This window comes from Heterodontus francisci, chromosome 5 (assembly GCF_036365525.1).
Source record: "Heterodontus francisci isolate sHetFra1 chromosome 5, sHetFra1.hap1, whole genome shotgun sequence".
NCBI lineage: Eukaryota > Metazoa > Chordata > Chondrichthyes > Heterodontiformes > Heterodontidae > Heterodontus > Heterodontus francisci.
The window spans coordinates 94,264,004-94,280,172 of record NC_090375.1 but is presented as its reverse complement, the minus strand read 5'-3'; the positions used below and the strand labels follow the sequence as shown (position 1 = coordinate 94,280,172).

General features: G+C 44.0%; 1 protein-coding gene across 9 annotated transcripts in view; it reads right to left on the bottom strand.

The window, feature by feature from the left end:
• Positions 1-16,169, bottom strand: part of dtna (dystrobrevin, alpha) — a 437,687-nt gene that overhangs the window by 81,332 nt on the left and 340,186 nt on the right. For 8 of the 9 annotated variants that reach the window (XM_068031788.1, XM_068031787.1, XM_068031789.1 and 5 more), the window contains 2 exons: positions 13,553-13,640; positions 2,464-2,552 (listed from right to left, as the gene is read on the bottom strand). In XM_068031788.1, the coding sequence (XP_067887889.1) occupies positions 2,464-2,552; positions 13,553-13,640 (177 nt within the window). Of the gene's footprint in view, positions 1-2,463; positions 2,553-13,552; positions 13,641-16,169 lie in introns of those variants that run through there. The other variant, XM_068031795.1, reaches the window with a different exon arrangement.

Here is a 16,169-nt window from a genome sequence, read left to right as displayed (position 1 = left end):
GAACAACCTAGCTAAGGTAGCCAAAGAAGGACAAGGGCATGGCAGAGAGGCTGAGAAGAAGATGCCTCAAATTCACAGAATCGAACCTGCATATCCTATTCAATGAAACAAAGCACGGGAGAAACAGAGTGCTGAACATGTGTGGCAGGAAACATGCTCGAAAGAAGATCACTTGTGCCATGTGATGGGAGGTGTTGTTGGCATCCCTTGGACTGCAGATCAGTGCTTCAAACCATTTAATGACCTGACCAGGGCAGGCAAGATGGCCATTCTCCCTTTTCTTCCTTGGGCACTCTGGACACCAGCAGATTCTTCATCCTCTAACAGTAACAGCTATAAAACTTACTTTTCACAGTGTACTCTGGCTAAGGGGACACTAACTTCAGATTTAACAGTGTGACTACCTGTCTCCCCAAACAGCAACCCCTTCCTTCAGTTTAACAGGGTGATACCAATGCATCTCTTACTGCAGCTTTCCAGAAGACTTTACCCTACTGATAGCCTTCACCTAACAGGAAAAAGTGGTGCACAATGCCTGAGGCTTGCACCTCACATCCTATAAGATAAATCATACAATAGGAACAACATCAAGTTAATGACTAAAGACCTACAGTTTTGCTGTGACACCCCACAGAGTACAACACCACCACAAATTTCCACCCTCTTCTCTCTCTCCTTAATCCCAAAGGGGTAATGTGCCTCCATTCTTGATTTGTACCTTCCTTTCTTACAGAAACAGCAAAAGGAAGCACAGGAGGAAAAAGATAATGATAAGGAAGAGGAATCGAGACACAACAGAGGTAAATCTGATGGGGTATAAAATGTGTGGCCAATCCAATTCCGTCAGTTTCCCACCAAGCCGGTTAGGTTAAAATGACTCTGCTAGTCTCTATCAAGATATTTTAAAATCATGCTTTATTTGATTGCCAGCTTCTCCCACTTTATTTTATTGTCGGCTCCTCCCAGGCTTCTTCAGTGTCCTGAATAAGTATCTCTAGTAATGGATCGACCACATTTCCTCAGATATATTTCGCCTTCCTTTTTGAAATACTTACTAGGTATTGCTGCCATTCCCTTACTCTTACATACAAAATAGCTCTTTGTCTGTCTAAGTGGCCCAAACCATCCCTTGATGTTTCTTCTTACTTGTTCACTCGACTGATACCTGCGATGGGGGTTTTTTCTTATGAGGAAAGGTCGAACAGGTTGGGTCTGTATCCATTGAAGTTTAGAAGAATGATAGGGGATCTTATTGAAACATATAAGATGCTGAGGGAACTTGAGAGGGTGGATGCATAAAGGATGTTTCTCTCTGTGGAAGAGACTAGAACTAGGGGATAGTTTAAAAATAAGGGGTTGCCCATTTAAGACAGCAATGAGGAGAAATTTTTTCTCTGGGGTTTGCGAGTCTTTGGAACTCTCTTCCCCAGAGAGCGGTGGAGGCAGGGTCATTGAATATTTTTAAGGCAGAGGTAGATAAATTCTTGACTAATAAGGAAGTCAAAGGGTATCGGTGGTAGGCAGGAAAATGTAGTTGAGGTCACAATCAGATCAGCCATGATCTTATTAAATTGCGAGGCAGGCTCGAAAGGGCTGAATGGCCTACTCCTGCTCCTAATTCGTACATTCGTATGTTAGTGCAAAGGCCTTTATAAGCACATATCAGTCTTCTTTCATACCTGGCCTTCCAATCTCCTTTTATTTTTCACTACTGTACTTGTATCTTTAAAAGTGTTTACTTCAAAATTATTCTCCCTAATTTAAAAATGGCTCTATTAAGCCTCACTTTTGCTTATACCTCTCTATTTATCCACAGAACTCCAGACTTTGACACACCAATATTATGCATTTAATCTGTATCTTAAGTATCTCACACTGCCTTTCCATTAATCTGCCATTTTTTTCTACCCAATGAATCTGAGCTAGGCTGCCTTTCATCTAGTGTTGCCAACTGCAGTTGGACATATTCCTGGAGGTTTCATCACATGACCTCCTGCCTCCAACTGCCCCAATCCCATAGACTTGTCACCCGACAAGTCCATCCTCATGGAACACCATCTTCCTATGCCATCAGAAAGTGAAAAGTCTTGATTGTATGATTCTTAACTGCCAGTCAACAGTCTTTTTCCAATGTCCAACATTTTATAACCAACAAAAGTGCCAAAAAACCAAACCATTTTTTATTGGCACGATGCTTCATCTGCCGAGTTGCTTGCAGCAGTGTCCTGGAGATTAGTCTTTAATTCCTGGAGACTCCAGAGCAGTCTTGGAGGGTCGCACTGAAATTAGCTGATTAAGTTATGGTCCTTATTTCTCACATGTTCTCTCACCTTGAGACTGCTTACTGTCCTTCCTTATTACCCAAAATCAGATTTAGCATTATGTTCTTTCTTGTTGGACATGCAACATACTGATCAACAAATGAAAGGAACATGAAGATGAAATTAAGATTGCATGGCTTACCTATTCTTGTTCTCAAGTTCAGCAATCAACTGCCGTTGCTGTTTATTTGCATCTATGGTAGAGGAGAGATCAGAGGGAGCACGCTGTTGCTAGAAAGATTTAGAAAAAATTTATTTTAGGCTGCATTAAATATTTGTTGCTCAAGCAAACAAATGCACAAGCTTTTTTTTCCTTTCATACTGGGTACAAAATTATTATTCCTTCACAGATCTATCACTGAGAAGCTATTTTCTTTGCTTGAGCACCTTGAATGTGTGCTAACAGAACAAACTGTGAAAATATTGTCCATCTCTCAGTGCACTCTCCAATTGCAGATCAATAAATGGCCTAGGAGATTGGAATCAAATATGGAAGTGGCGATGGACTTGTCAGACCACTCAGTAATGTCAGCACACCATTTTCATTGCAATGCAGACTACTTTGAAGGAAAAACTATGAAGCTGCAAAATATTCTGTTTGCAGCAATAGGATTAGAGGGATTTGATTCAGTTTTCACTCCGCTAAAACAAACCAAGATGGCAAGGATGCTGCAGTGAGAATGACATTAGAGACTATTAAGGACTTTATTTCAATTTGTTACCTACTTGCAGAGCAATTTTTGAAGTAAGACTTGAGGTCTGATTTTTACCTGGACGGGAGCCAATGTGGCCAGCAAACTGTCTGGCTCCCTACAGTGTGAGGCCTGGGAGATTTTAACCCCTTCACCTTAATTTTTTTAAAATTCATTCATGGGAAGTGGGCGTCACTGGTTATGCCAGCATTTATTGCCCAAACCCTAATTGCCCTTGAGAAGGTGGTGGTGAGCTGCCTTCTCGAACCGCTGCAGTCCATGTGAAGTTGGTATACCCACAGTGCTGTTAGGAAGGGAGTTCCAGGATTTTGACCCAGCGACGGTGAAGGAACGGCAATATAGTTCCAAGTCAGGATGGTGTGTGACTTGGACGGGAACCTGCAGGCGGTGATGTTCCCATGAATCTGCTGCTCTTGTCCTTCGAGGTGGTAGAGGTCCTGGGTTTGGAAGGTGCTGTCTAAGCAGCCTTGGTGCGTTGCTGCAGTGCATCTTGTAGATGGTACACACTGCTGCCACTGTGCGTCAGTGGTGGAGGGAGTGAATGTTTGTGGATGGTGTGCCAACCAAGCGGGTTGCTTTGTCCTGGATGGTGTCGAGCTTTTTGAGTGTTGTTGGAGCTGCACCCATCCAGGCAAGTGGAGAGTATTCCATCACACTCCTGACTTGTGCCTTGTAGATGGTGGACAGGCTTTGGGGAGTCAGGACGTGAATTACTCACCACAGGATTCCTAGCCTCTGACCTGCTCTTGTAGCCACGGTATTTATATGGCTACTCCACTTTAGTTTCTGGTCGATGGTAGCCCCTAGGATGTTGATAGGGGGGGATTCAGCGATGGTAATGCCGTTGAATGTCAAGGGGAGATGGTTAGATTCTCTCTTGTTGGAGATGGTCATTGCCTGGCACTTGTGTGGCGCAAATGCTACTTGTCACTTATCAGCCCAAGCCTGGATATTGTCCAGGTCTTGCTGCATTTCTACACGGACTGCTTCAGTATTTGAGGAGTCGCGAATGGTGCTGAACATTGTGCAATCATCAGCAAACATCCCCACTTCTGACCTTATGATTGAAGGAAGGTAATTGATGAAGCAGCTGAAGATGGTTGGGCCTAGGACACTACCCTGAGGAACTCCTGCAGTGATGTCCTGGAGCTCAGATGATTGACCTCCAACAACCACAGCCATCTTCCTTTGCGCTAGGTATGACTCTAACCAGCAGAGAGTTTTCCCCGATTCCCATTGGCTCCAGTTTTGCTAGGGCTCCTTGATGCCATACTCGGTCAAATGCTGCCTTGATGTCAAGGACAGTCACTCTCACCTCACCTCTTGAGTTCAGCTCTTTTGTCCATGTTTGAACCAAGGCTGTAATGAGGTCAGGTGCTGAGTGGCCCTGTTGGAACCCAAACTGAGCGTTACTGAGCAGGTTATTGCTAAGCAAGTGCTGCTTGATGTCACTGTTTATGACACCTTCCATCACTTTGCTGATGATTGAGAGTAGACTGATGGGGCGGTAATTGGCCGGGTTGGACTTGTCCTGCTTTTTATGTACAGGACATACCTGGGCAATTTTCCACATTGCAGGGTAGATGCAAGTGTTGTAGCTGTACTGGAACAGCTTGGCTAGGGGTGCGGCAGGTTCTGGAGCACAGGTCTTCAGTACTATTGCCGGAATATTGTCAGGACCCATAGCCTTTGCAGTATCTAGTGCCTTCAGTCATTTCTTGATATCACACGGAGTGAATCGAATTGGCTGAAGTCTGGCATCTGTAATGCTGGGGACTTCAGGAGGGGGCCGAGATGGATCATCAACTCGGCACTTCTAGCTGAAAATTATTGCAAATGCTTCTGCCTTATCTTTCGCACAGATGTGCTGGGCTCCCCCATCATGGAGGATGGGGATATTTGTGGACCCACCTCCTCCAGTTAGTAGTTTAATTGTCCACCACCATTCACGGCTGGATGTGGCAGGATTGCAGAGCTTAGATCTGATCCTTTGTTTATGGGATCGCTTAAATCTGTCTATTGCATGCTGCTTATGCAGTTTGGCATGCAAGTAGGCCTGGGCTGTAGCTTCACCAGGTTGACACCTCATTTTGAGGTATGCCTGGTGCTGCTCCTGGCATGCCCTCCTGCACTCTTCATTGAACCAGGGTTGGTCTCCTGGCTTGATGGCAATGGTAGAGTGGTGGATATGCCAGGCCATGAGGTAACAGAGTGCGGTTGAGTACAATTCTGCTGCTGCTGATGGCCCCCAACGCTGAGGGATGCCCAGTTTTGCATTGCTAGATCTGTTCAAAATCTATCCCAGTCAGCACGGTGATAGTGCCACACAACACGATGGATGGTATCCTCAATGTGAAGGCGGGACTTAGTCTCCACAAGGACTGTGCGGTGGTCACTCCTACCAATATAGTTATGGACAGAAGCATCTGCGGCAGGCAGATTGGTGAGAACAAGGTCAAGTATGTTTTTCCCTCTTGTTGGTTCTCTCACCACCTGCCGCAGACCCAGTCTAGTAGCTATGTCCTTGAGGACTCGGCCAGCTCGGTCAGTAGTGGTGCTACTGAGCCACTCTTGGTGATGGACATTGAAGTCCCCCACCCAGAGTACATTCTGTGCCCTTGCCACCCTCAGTGCTTCTTCCAAGTGGTGTTCAACATGGAGGAGTACTGACTCATCAGCTGAGGGAGGGCGGTAGGTCGTAATCAGTAGGAAGTTACCTTGCCCATGTTTGACCTGATGTCATGAGAATTCATGGGGTCCAGAGTCAATGTTGAGGACTCCCAGGGCAACTCCCTCCCTACTGTAGACCACTGTGCCACCACCTCTGCTGGGTCTGTCCTGCCGGTGGGACAGGACATACCCAGGGATAGCGATGGCAGTGTCTGGGACATCGTTTGCAAGGTATGATTCCGTGAGTATGACTATGTCAAGCTGTTGCTTAACTCGTCTGTGGGACAGCTCTCCCAACTTTGACACAAGACCCCAGATGTTAGTAAGGAGGACTTTGCAGGGTTGATAGCGCTGGGTTTGCAGTTGTCGTTTCCGGTGCCTAGGTCGATGCCAGGTGGTCCGTCCGGTTTCATTCCTTTTTATTGACTTCGTCGCGGTTAGGTACAACTGAGTGGCTTGCTAGGCCATTTCAGAGGGCATGTAAGAGTTAACCACATTGCTGTGGGTCTGGAGTCACATGTAGGCCAGACCAGGTAAGGACAGCAGATTTCCTTCCCTAAAAGAAATTAGTGAACCAGATGGGTTTTTACAACAATCGACAATGGTTTCATGGCCATCATTAGACTAGCTTTTAATTCCAGATTTATTAATTAAATTCAAATTCTAAATTCAAATTCAAATAAATTATTTAAATGGATCTTTTTCCCAAACCAGGTGGGAATAATGTGCAGGTCAGCCAATGGGAGCCATGTTATGGATGATAGGAGACCTCCACTGGGGACCCGAGGGGACAGTCCCATCAGTCAGATAAGTTGAACTGGGGGTTGGGGCTCCTGAGGCAATCACCATCAGGTCCATGTCCACAAGGAAACTTTTAAAAATTCTGTTGGCAAGTTTTACTGGCAGGTCTGGGACTTGGCGGGCCTTTGTCCATCTTCAGTTAAAGTGGTGAGTGCGTCCAAATAATGTAACTGAGTATGTAATTAGGCCCCACTTGCCTCGAGCAGACACCTTCCGAAAGCAAGAATTCTTTCTTTTGGGCCTCCTTATCTCGAGAGACAATGGATACGCGCCTGGAGGTGGTCAGTGGTTTGTGAAGCAGCGCCTGGAGTGGCTATAAAGGCCAATTCTGGAGTGACAGGCTCTTCCACAGGTGCTGCAGAGAAATTTGTTTGTTGGGGCTGTTGCACAGTTGGCTCTCCCCTTGCGCCTCTGTCTTTTTTCCTGCCAACTACTAAGTCTCTTCGACTCGCCACAATTTAGCCCTGTCTTTATGGCTGCCCGCCAGCTCTGGCGAATGCTGGCAACTGACTCCCACGACTTGTGATCAATGTCACACGATTTCATGTCGCGTTTGCAGACGTCTTTATAACGGAGACATGGACGGCCGGTGGGTCTGATACCAGTGGCGAGCTCGCTGTACAATGTGTCTTTGGGGATCCTGCCATCTTCCATGCGGCTCACATGGCCAAGCCATCTCAAGCGCCGCTGACTCAGTAGTGTGTATAAGCTGGGGATGTTGGCCGCTTCAAGGACTTCTGTGTTGGAGATATAGTCCTGCCACCTGATGCCAAGTATTCTCCGAAGGCAGCGAAGATGGAATGAATTGAGACGTCGCTCTTGGCTGGCATACGTTGTCCAGGCCTCGCTGCCGTAGAGCAAGGTACTGAGGACACAGGCCTGATACACTCGGACTTTTGTGTTCCGTGTCAGTGCGCCATTTTCCCACACTCTCTTGGCCAGTCTGGACATAGCAGTGGAAGCCTTACCCATGCGCTTGTTGATTTCTGCATCTAGAGACAGGTTACTGGTGATAGTTGAGCCTAGGTAGGTGAACTCTTGAACCACTTCCAGAGCGTGGTCGCCAATATTGATGGATGGAGCATAATTACCAGTTAAAATGCTGGATGGCATGAATGGCTAGGAAAGGGTGAAACATGTTCCAAAATATGATTTTAATGCCCTCGGATGAACTGTTCTCGCCGGGCACACAGGGTTAAAATTAGGGCTTTAAGTTTTGCTTACCTGTTTGATTTAAATAGAACAGGGGAAAGCCTTCTAGCCACAATTAGTCGTCACTTTGAAACAGGCAGTTATAATTTACAAAAAATGTTCCAGAATGTAATTAAACTAATTCTGGTCATGGAAAGGAAACTGGGATTAAGTATAAAAATACTTAACATCTTAAAAATGAACTACTTATGTTTAGCAATTCATAATATTGAAAGAATATATTTTGTCAATGGTAACCCAAAAAATATCTATGGAAGGCTGTATTTCAAATGAATACACAATAGGCCAGATATCAAATAACAACTTCCATTTATGTAGTGCCTTTAACATAAACATCCCAAGGTGCTCCACAGAGGCATGATCAGACAAAAGTGGATGTGGGGCCAAAGAAGATGTTAGGAAGAATAACCAAAAAGTTGATCAGAAAGGTGAGCTTTAAAGAGGATCTTGAAGGAGATGAGGGAGGTGGGAGAAACACAGAGCTTTAGAGAGGGAGTTCCAGAACCTGGTGCCTAGGCAACTGGAGGCACGGCTGCCAATGGATGGGGCAAAAGCCTAGAGTTGGAGGAACGCAGATTGGAAATGGTAGGGTTGGAGGAGGTCTCAGAGATACAGTGGTGAGGCCATGAAGATGAAAATGTTAAATTAGAACTATTGGGGACAGAGTCAATGAGGATAGTAGTGATGGGTCAATGCAACTTGATGAAGAGTTTTCACAGAATCACAGGTTTGTTACAGTGCAGAAGGAGACCATTCAGCCTATCGGGTCTGCACTGGCTCACCAAAAGAGCAATTCCCTCAGTTTTATTCCCCTGCATTCTCCCCACAACCATGCACAGTAAAGGCCTGCTACCCGACCCGAACCAGACGGGACATGACGACGTGTCGGGTTCGGGTCGGGTCGGGTCGGACTTCCGGGTCCAGCATTCGGACTCAGGTCGGGTCGGGCCGGATCGGACACACTCTATCACCACCTCAGGTAAATGACTCTAATGTTAATTTACTTTTTGGACTTTAAAGGTGGTTTTGTTACAGTTATTTTAAGCTTGTGCAGATAAGGAACAAAGTGGAAAAACAGAAGGTAAGTTAACTGATGGTCAGGTCGGGTCGGGCGCAGGATAAAATGGAAGGAATCGGGACAGGTCAGGCTCATTTACAGACCCGAGCAGGCCTTTGCTGGACAGTCATCCTTTTCATATAACTTTTCACATAATTCTCTTTTGAATGCTTCAATTGAACCTGCCTCCACCACATTCTCAGGCAGTGCATTCCAGACCTTAACCACTCGCTGCGTGAAAATGTTTTTCCTCATGTCACTTTTGCTTCTCTTACTGAATACTTTAAATCTGTGCCCTCTCGTTCTCGATCCTTTCACGAGTGGGAACAGTTTCTCTCTATCTATTCTGTCCAGACCCCTCATGATTTTGAATACCTCTATCAAATCACCTCTCAGCCTTCTCATCTCCAAGGAAAACAGTCCTAACTTCTCCAATCTATCTTCATAATTGAAATTACTCATCCCTGGAACCATTCTCGTGAATCTATTCTGTACTCTCTCCAACGCCCTCATGTCTTTCCTAAAATGCAGCTCCCAGAACCGGACATAATACTCCAGCTGAGGCTGAATTAGTGTCTTATACAAGTTCAACATAGCTTGCTTGGTCTTGTACTCTATTCCTCTATTAATAAAGCCCAGGAGACTATGCTTTATTGACCACTCTCTCAACCTGTCCTGCCACCTTCAAATACTTATGCACATATACACCCAGGTCCCTCTGCTCCTGCACCTCCTTTAGAATTGTACCCTGTATTCTATATTGTCTCTCCATGTTCTTCCTACCAAAATGAATCACTTTACATTTCTCTGCATTCAGCTGCCACCTGTCTGCCCATTTCACCAACTTGTCTATGTCCTTTTGAAGTTCTACACAATTGTCCTCACAGTTCACTATGCTTCCAAGTTTTGTATCGTCTGCAAACTTTGAAATTATGCCCTGTACACCAAACCTAGGTCATTAATACACATTAGGAAAAGCAAGGGTCCCAACACTGAATCCTGGGGAACTCCACTACAAACCTTCCTCCAGCCTGAAAAACATCCATTAACCACTACTCTTTGTTTCCTGTCACTCAGCCAATTTTGTATCCATGAAACTACCGTTCCTTTTATTCCACGAGCTACAAGTTTGCTCACAAGTCTGTTGTGTGGCACTGTATCAAATGTCTTTTGAAAGTCCATGTACACCACATCAACAGCATTGCCCTCATCAACCCTTTCTGTTACCTCCTCAAAAAACTCCAGCAAATTATTTAAACATGGTTTTCCCTTAACAAATCCATGCTGACTTTCCTTAATTAACTCGCATTTGTCCATGTGACTATGGATTTTGTCCTGAATTACTTTTTCTAGAAGTTTTCCCACCATCGAGGTTAAACTGACTGGCCTGTAATTATCTTCGATGAATAAGTATTACGGACAGCGGAAGATGGGAGGCTGGCCTGGAGAGCAGTGGCATATTTAAGTGTCAAGGCAACAAAGACAAGGATTAGGATTTCAGCAGCAGATGGGCAATGTTAGAATGTTGCAGTAGGTGGACATTTTGATGGGGTGGATAAGGGATTTAAAGCTTAGATCAATCAAATAGGATGCCAAGGTTGGAAAGAGTTTGGTTTAACCCAAGACAGAGGCTGGGAGCAAGTTAGAATTGGTCGTGAGGGCACAGAGTTTGCAGTGGGGGCCCCAAAGGCAATGGCGTCAGTCTTCCCAATAGTTAAATAGGAGGAAATTACAGTTCATCTAAGGCTGCATGTTGGACATACAGTCTGATAACACGAAGGTAGTGGAGAGAGATTGTGGAGAGGTTTTGTCACCATACAGGTGGAAACTGACCACATGGGCTGAATTTTACTGACCCCCCCAACGTCAGGGGGTTGTGGCAGGGGGGCCCAGAAAAGCCTTCCGGGAGAGGACTACCATGGGCCTTGACGCTGGGAAGGCCCCGCCTCATTTCACCTGCGGCAATGAGGCCTCGGGGAGGCCCCCCACTGCTTGGCAAAAACCCCCCACAATTTACATATGTTAATAAAGCTTAATGAATACAAATGAACTTACCTTTCAACGACAACCATCCCAAGCTGATATTCCAGCTGGTTGCTGGAAGTCCCACGCATTCGGACCTCCATTTGGAGATCCGAGGCGGAACGCTATTTGGGGTGGGGGGGGAGGGAGAATGAAGTTTTCAGGGTGGGAGGAATGGGAGAAAACTGTTATGATTAGCTGAGGGAATGGTGGGAAGGGGTTGAAGGGCAAAGAGAATAATGTTTGAGGGTGAAAGGTCGGGACCAGCAAAAATGTTTTTTTGGGGGGGGGGGGGGGGGGGGGGGGAGGGTGGTGGGGTGGGGAGGAGAAGGGAAAAAATATCTTGTTTGGCCATGGGAGGGAGAGGTTGGAAGAGGGGCTTTGATATTTAATTGTATGTTTACATTTTAATCTCAAGTGCAGAACTCTTTAAAAATTTATATTAGCTGTCTGGGCTTGAAGCCCTTTAAAAATGGTGGTGGCGCCAGACACTGTTGCTAGGGATGAAGTGCCTGCTCCCTCTATGTCATCAGGAGTGGTGCTCCGCCCCTCTAAGTTAAAGAGCTGCCATACAAAATATTGCGGCGGCTCCAGCCCATGTCTTCAGGTGATGTCTTTTAAGATTTAACAATATTCTGCCAAAAGCAATGATAATTACCTTTCAATGGTTATTGTAAGAAAAAATGACCAAGCCTATGGGCAGAATTTTATTGTGCCCTTGGAGGCAGTGATGGAGGGTGGGGGGGGGGGGGGGGGTGGTGGGAAGAGGGGTGAAGGCCAATTAGTGGCCACTTAAGGGCCTCTTCCCACCTTCACCTCAAATTAGTGGAAGACAGAGGGGCCCGCCGTCGTGGGGAAATGCCGCAGGTAAAGCCTGGCAAACTCCTTGCATGGTTGCGGGGGTCCCTCCTTTGGGGGCCATCCAGGGCCCCCGGAGGCCCCCCCAAGTGGTGATCGCCACCCCCCTGGGAAGACAGTCCCCCATCCTCACTAACCCTCGCCTGCCTGAATGGCCCTGGCTACCCTGGCCCCAATCACCTTTCCCATGGTTTTCTCTCTTCTCAGTACTGCGCGGTCTCCTGCAGTACCAACAGTCGCTACTGCTCCCAGGGGTGCTGCTGGTACTGCAGAGCTGCTGGCCTGCCTATTGGCCAGTAGCTCTGTCCCTTAAAGGCTCGGCGTTCCCAATGGCGGGCAGTTAATTGGCTGCCCACTGTGGAGTGGCTTGGGGGACCTGATGGGGAGCCGAGGTGGGGTCTCACCCCACCTTCCAATCTTCAAAAAAATGCAGCCCTATATATTGGAAAAACTGTTTTGGTTACTGTATTTGTAATATAAATTGCACTTCTTTGAGACTATAAAGAATTATTAAGATATGTTCCACATAGTCTTAAAATTGATTTCTTCTAAATTCTTATGGTTTGTTTAGGGTAAATCAGGTTCGATGGATTATTTAAAATTAAAAAATGCAGTTGATGTGACACAGCAATTTTATTAGCCTGAAACAGAAAAATCAACTGCAAATATCCTGTAACAATTCAATGCAAAAATATATCTTAACTTTCTAAAATATTCAATCCTTCTTAGAAATGGGGGTGGTGCCAGAGGACTGGAGAATTGCAAATGTTACACCCTTATTCAAACCCAGCAACTACAGGCCAGTCAGTTTAAACGTGGTGAGAGGGAAGCTTTTAGAGTCAATAATCCAGGACAAAATTAACAGTCACTTGGACAAGTCCGGATTAATTTGGGAAAGCCAGTATGGATTTGTTAAATAAATAGAGGCATAAAGTACAAAAGTTATGTCAACTTTTATAAAACTCTAACTCCGATGAAGGGTCACTGACCCGAAACGTTAACTCTGCTTCTCTTTCCACAGATGCTGCCAGACCTGCTGAGAGGTTCCAGCATTTCTTGTTTTTATTTCAGATTTCCAGCATCCGCAGTATTTTGCTTTTATTTATAAAACTCTAGTTTGACCTCAACTGGAGTTTTGTGTTCAGTTCTGGGCACTGCACTTTCGGAAGGACGTGAAAGCTTTAGAGAGGGTGCAGAAAAGATTTATGAGCATGGTTCCAGGGATGAGGAACTTCAGTTATGTTGGTAGATTTTAGAAGCTGGAGTTGTTCTCCTTAGAGAAGGTTGAAAGGAGATTTGATAGAAGTGTTCAAAATGATGAGGGATCTAGACAGGGAGAAACTGTTTCACAGGCGGAAGGGTTCAAAACTAGAGGACACTGATGTAAGTTGATTGGAAAAAGAAACAACGGCGACATGAGGAAGAACCTTTTTACACAGCAAGTGGTTAGGATTTGGAATGCGCTACCCAAGCATGTGGTTGAAGCAGGTACAAACAGAGCTTTCAGAAGGGAATTGGATAGAGAAAGAAATAGCAGGGCCACGAGGAAAGGGTAGGGGAATGAGGCTAGCTGAGATGTTCTTGCAGGGAGCCGGCACCAACACAGAAGGCTGAATTATCTCCTTCTGTGTTGTAATCATTCTATGATTCTATGAATTCATAAAATGTTTTCATTTTTTAAACGTAGTATACCACAAAATCAAGTTGCAGAAGCTGGGCACATTGCACAAAGTGGGCTTCACATTGCACTGCATGCTTTGAAGGAACATTTAAAAATGTATATCCTTGTGATGCTGCAGCTAATATTGAGTTGTTCAGCTACAACTAAATTTGGTTATCAGCTCAACATATTAACAAATTAAACTGAAAGAAACCAGACTGTTTGGTTCACTACTTACTGAAGACGCTGCCTCAGCAGCGAGTCGTGCTGCATACCGTGCTATCAATCGATGTTCTTCATCTAGTCGGCTTGGACTATCAAGGACACTATTAAGAAAGGATAAAACCTTAACAATGAAACTGGATACATTCATTTAATAGCTCTCAATCTCATCAAAGTTCAAATATGTTTTTATGCTATTCCCTGGATATTATTGCTATAGTGATATTTATTTCAAACTTAATACTGGGAAGCCCATTTAGAGCATGGAAGTTAATTATTGCTTCTTTACATTTATTATAACCATTCTGTATAAAATAGGTGGCAAGATTCTTAACACAATGACACCGCACCAAACCACTTACTATTTGCTACCATTGTATACTTTAAGCAGAACCCTTATTGCAAAATCAAGATCTGCTACACACTGCCAGGGGTCAGCAACGTGTCTGTACACGGACACCAGTTACCATGGTGAAATATTTTGAGGTACGTGACTGGTAATTTCAGAGATGAGAAATTTCCCATTGGCTTCTTCTTTCTGACCATACTGGCTTTAAAAAAAATTATATGACTGTCAGTTTCATATCTGGCAGAACGGCGCTTCTGAATTTCGGACAGCTTTGCGATATTCTGGCAGGCTTTTTAAAAAAAAAAGCGGAACCCATTTTAAAATCACTTAGGGAACGTCTCGATTTCTACGCTCTGGCACGCATTACTTTCACTTGGGACACAAGTTCAGTGACATGTTCAAAGTTGCTGGACCTTTACTTCTATATAAATGTCACAATTCCGCTGCTATCCACTTGGAATCACATTGTTCCAGAACTTGTATTGAGGGGAAAACAGGCAAGAAAATCCAAGGAATCTCCAGAAGTCAGCACTGCAAATTACTTGTGAATACAAGAGTACAGTGTAATGGGGCTGAGTGATATTGGCAAAAACAAAACGCTTCTGACCCCCATATACAATAGTTGGTAAATACAATGTAATGGATAGCTTTAATAAACCTTAATCTATGATGGACTGTCTACGATTCCTTAACAAAATCCATGCTGCATTTGCAGTTTTAAAATCTGTCGGGAAAGACATAGTAAAAAATTATGTTTCAATGATCATGTTAGAAACAGTCATTAGCTAATTTTTCTTTGCTGTGAATTGGGTTAAAGGACAAGTTTTACAAATATGTCAAAGATCAGTAACTGCAATGTGCATCATTTACTATCCAGTTTGAGGGCAGATAAGCTGACTGGCCAATATCATTTGAAAGTTGTCTGTCTCAGAAAATTACATTATGTTACAAGTGCACCTTTGCTTACAGGTCAGAGATTGGACATAAATCAGTTAGTCCGGAGTACAATTTTACAGATAGTACTAAATCTTACAGAGAGTGACATTTTGTAACTGAATAATACATGCAGTAACAACCACTCAACCTTTTGCAGAAAAGTTTTCTCAATAATTATTTTGTCAGTGCTGAATCGGAATCGATAGTAATAGACTGAGATATCAACATAATTGAATTTAAGAAAATCACTTTATGGCAGGAACTGAAGGGCGCTCTTCATTTGTAATTGTGTTTATCTAATTTTGCCACTTGCTTTGGTGAGAAAATGACATTTTGTCCATGACAGATTCTGCTGTTTCTGTAATTTAGAAAATCCAGGACCTAGTTTACCAGCCTGCCGAGATGAATAAACTAGTCTTTTACCTTCCTGTTCCACTTTACTGTTCTGTTTTACATGACTCTTCTTAAGTTCTATCTGCTCCATTCTATAAATTTCTCCTGATTTGGAGATCACTGCCCTGCCTTTAGACACATATTACAAGCAGGTGGAGAAATTGCACAAACATTGACCATCATGGGTTAAATTGTCTTGTGACAACAGCAGTGTGAGAAATGGTCCGTATTTCTATTGCTGATTTGTCTACTGCCTCACCTTAATAACTACAACAATCTTCTCCTTGAGTTTCATGGTTTATTGGGTCAATTGGTATTCCTGACACAGTGTGAATCCACAGAGGTCATCCGATAAGGTCTATCTACCACCCAGTGACATTCTATCAACAGAAGTAATTCACATTGGCATTGCATGCTGTTTTGCTTGCTAGTCCACGAATACAGTTGTGCTGATCTCCATTGATGTTTGTACGCTTAGCTACTTTATTTATAGGGAGAAATGTGTTTTAAATTGGACTGTGTTTTGATGGCATTAGATTGGTTATACACTTTATATACAGATTAATTGTCCCCATGTCCCTGGTTGAGTCAATAATTTTGTCAAATGTCCATGCTGCAACATGTCGGTGCCTATCCCTGCACACTGCTCATCATTCGTTTGATTTTACAGCTCAACACACTTTGATCAGCTGATCAGTTTCCTTGAGACCACAGTATATTTTGGAGCACAATTACATTTATGTTATCACTTAAAATTCCATTTGTAACTCTTTTCCAATAATAACTGCGGTTATTATAAGAATTATAAGAATGCCCATTTTAGCTGGCCATTTGTGATATATTATATTAGTTTATATTAATAGGACTGAAAATTTTGATCTGAAAGATCTCTGGGAAGGTAAAGAGAGAGATTTAATAAAAGCAAAATACTGCGGATGCTGGAAATCTGAAATAA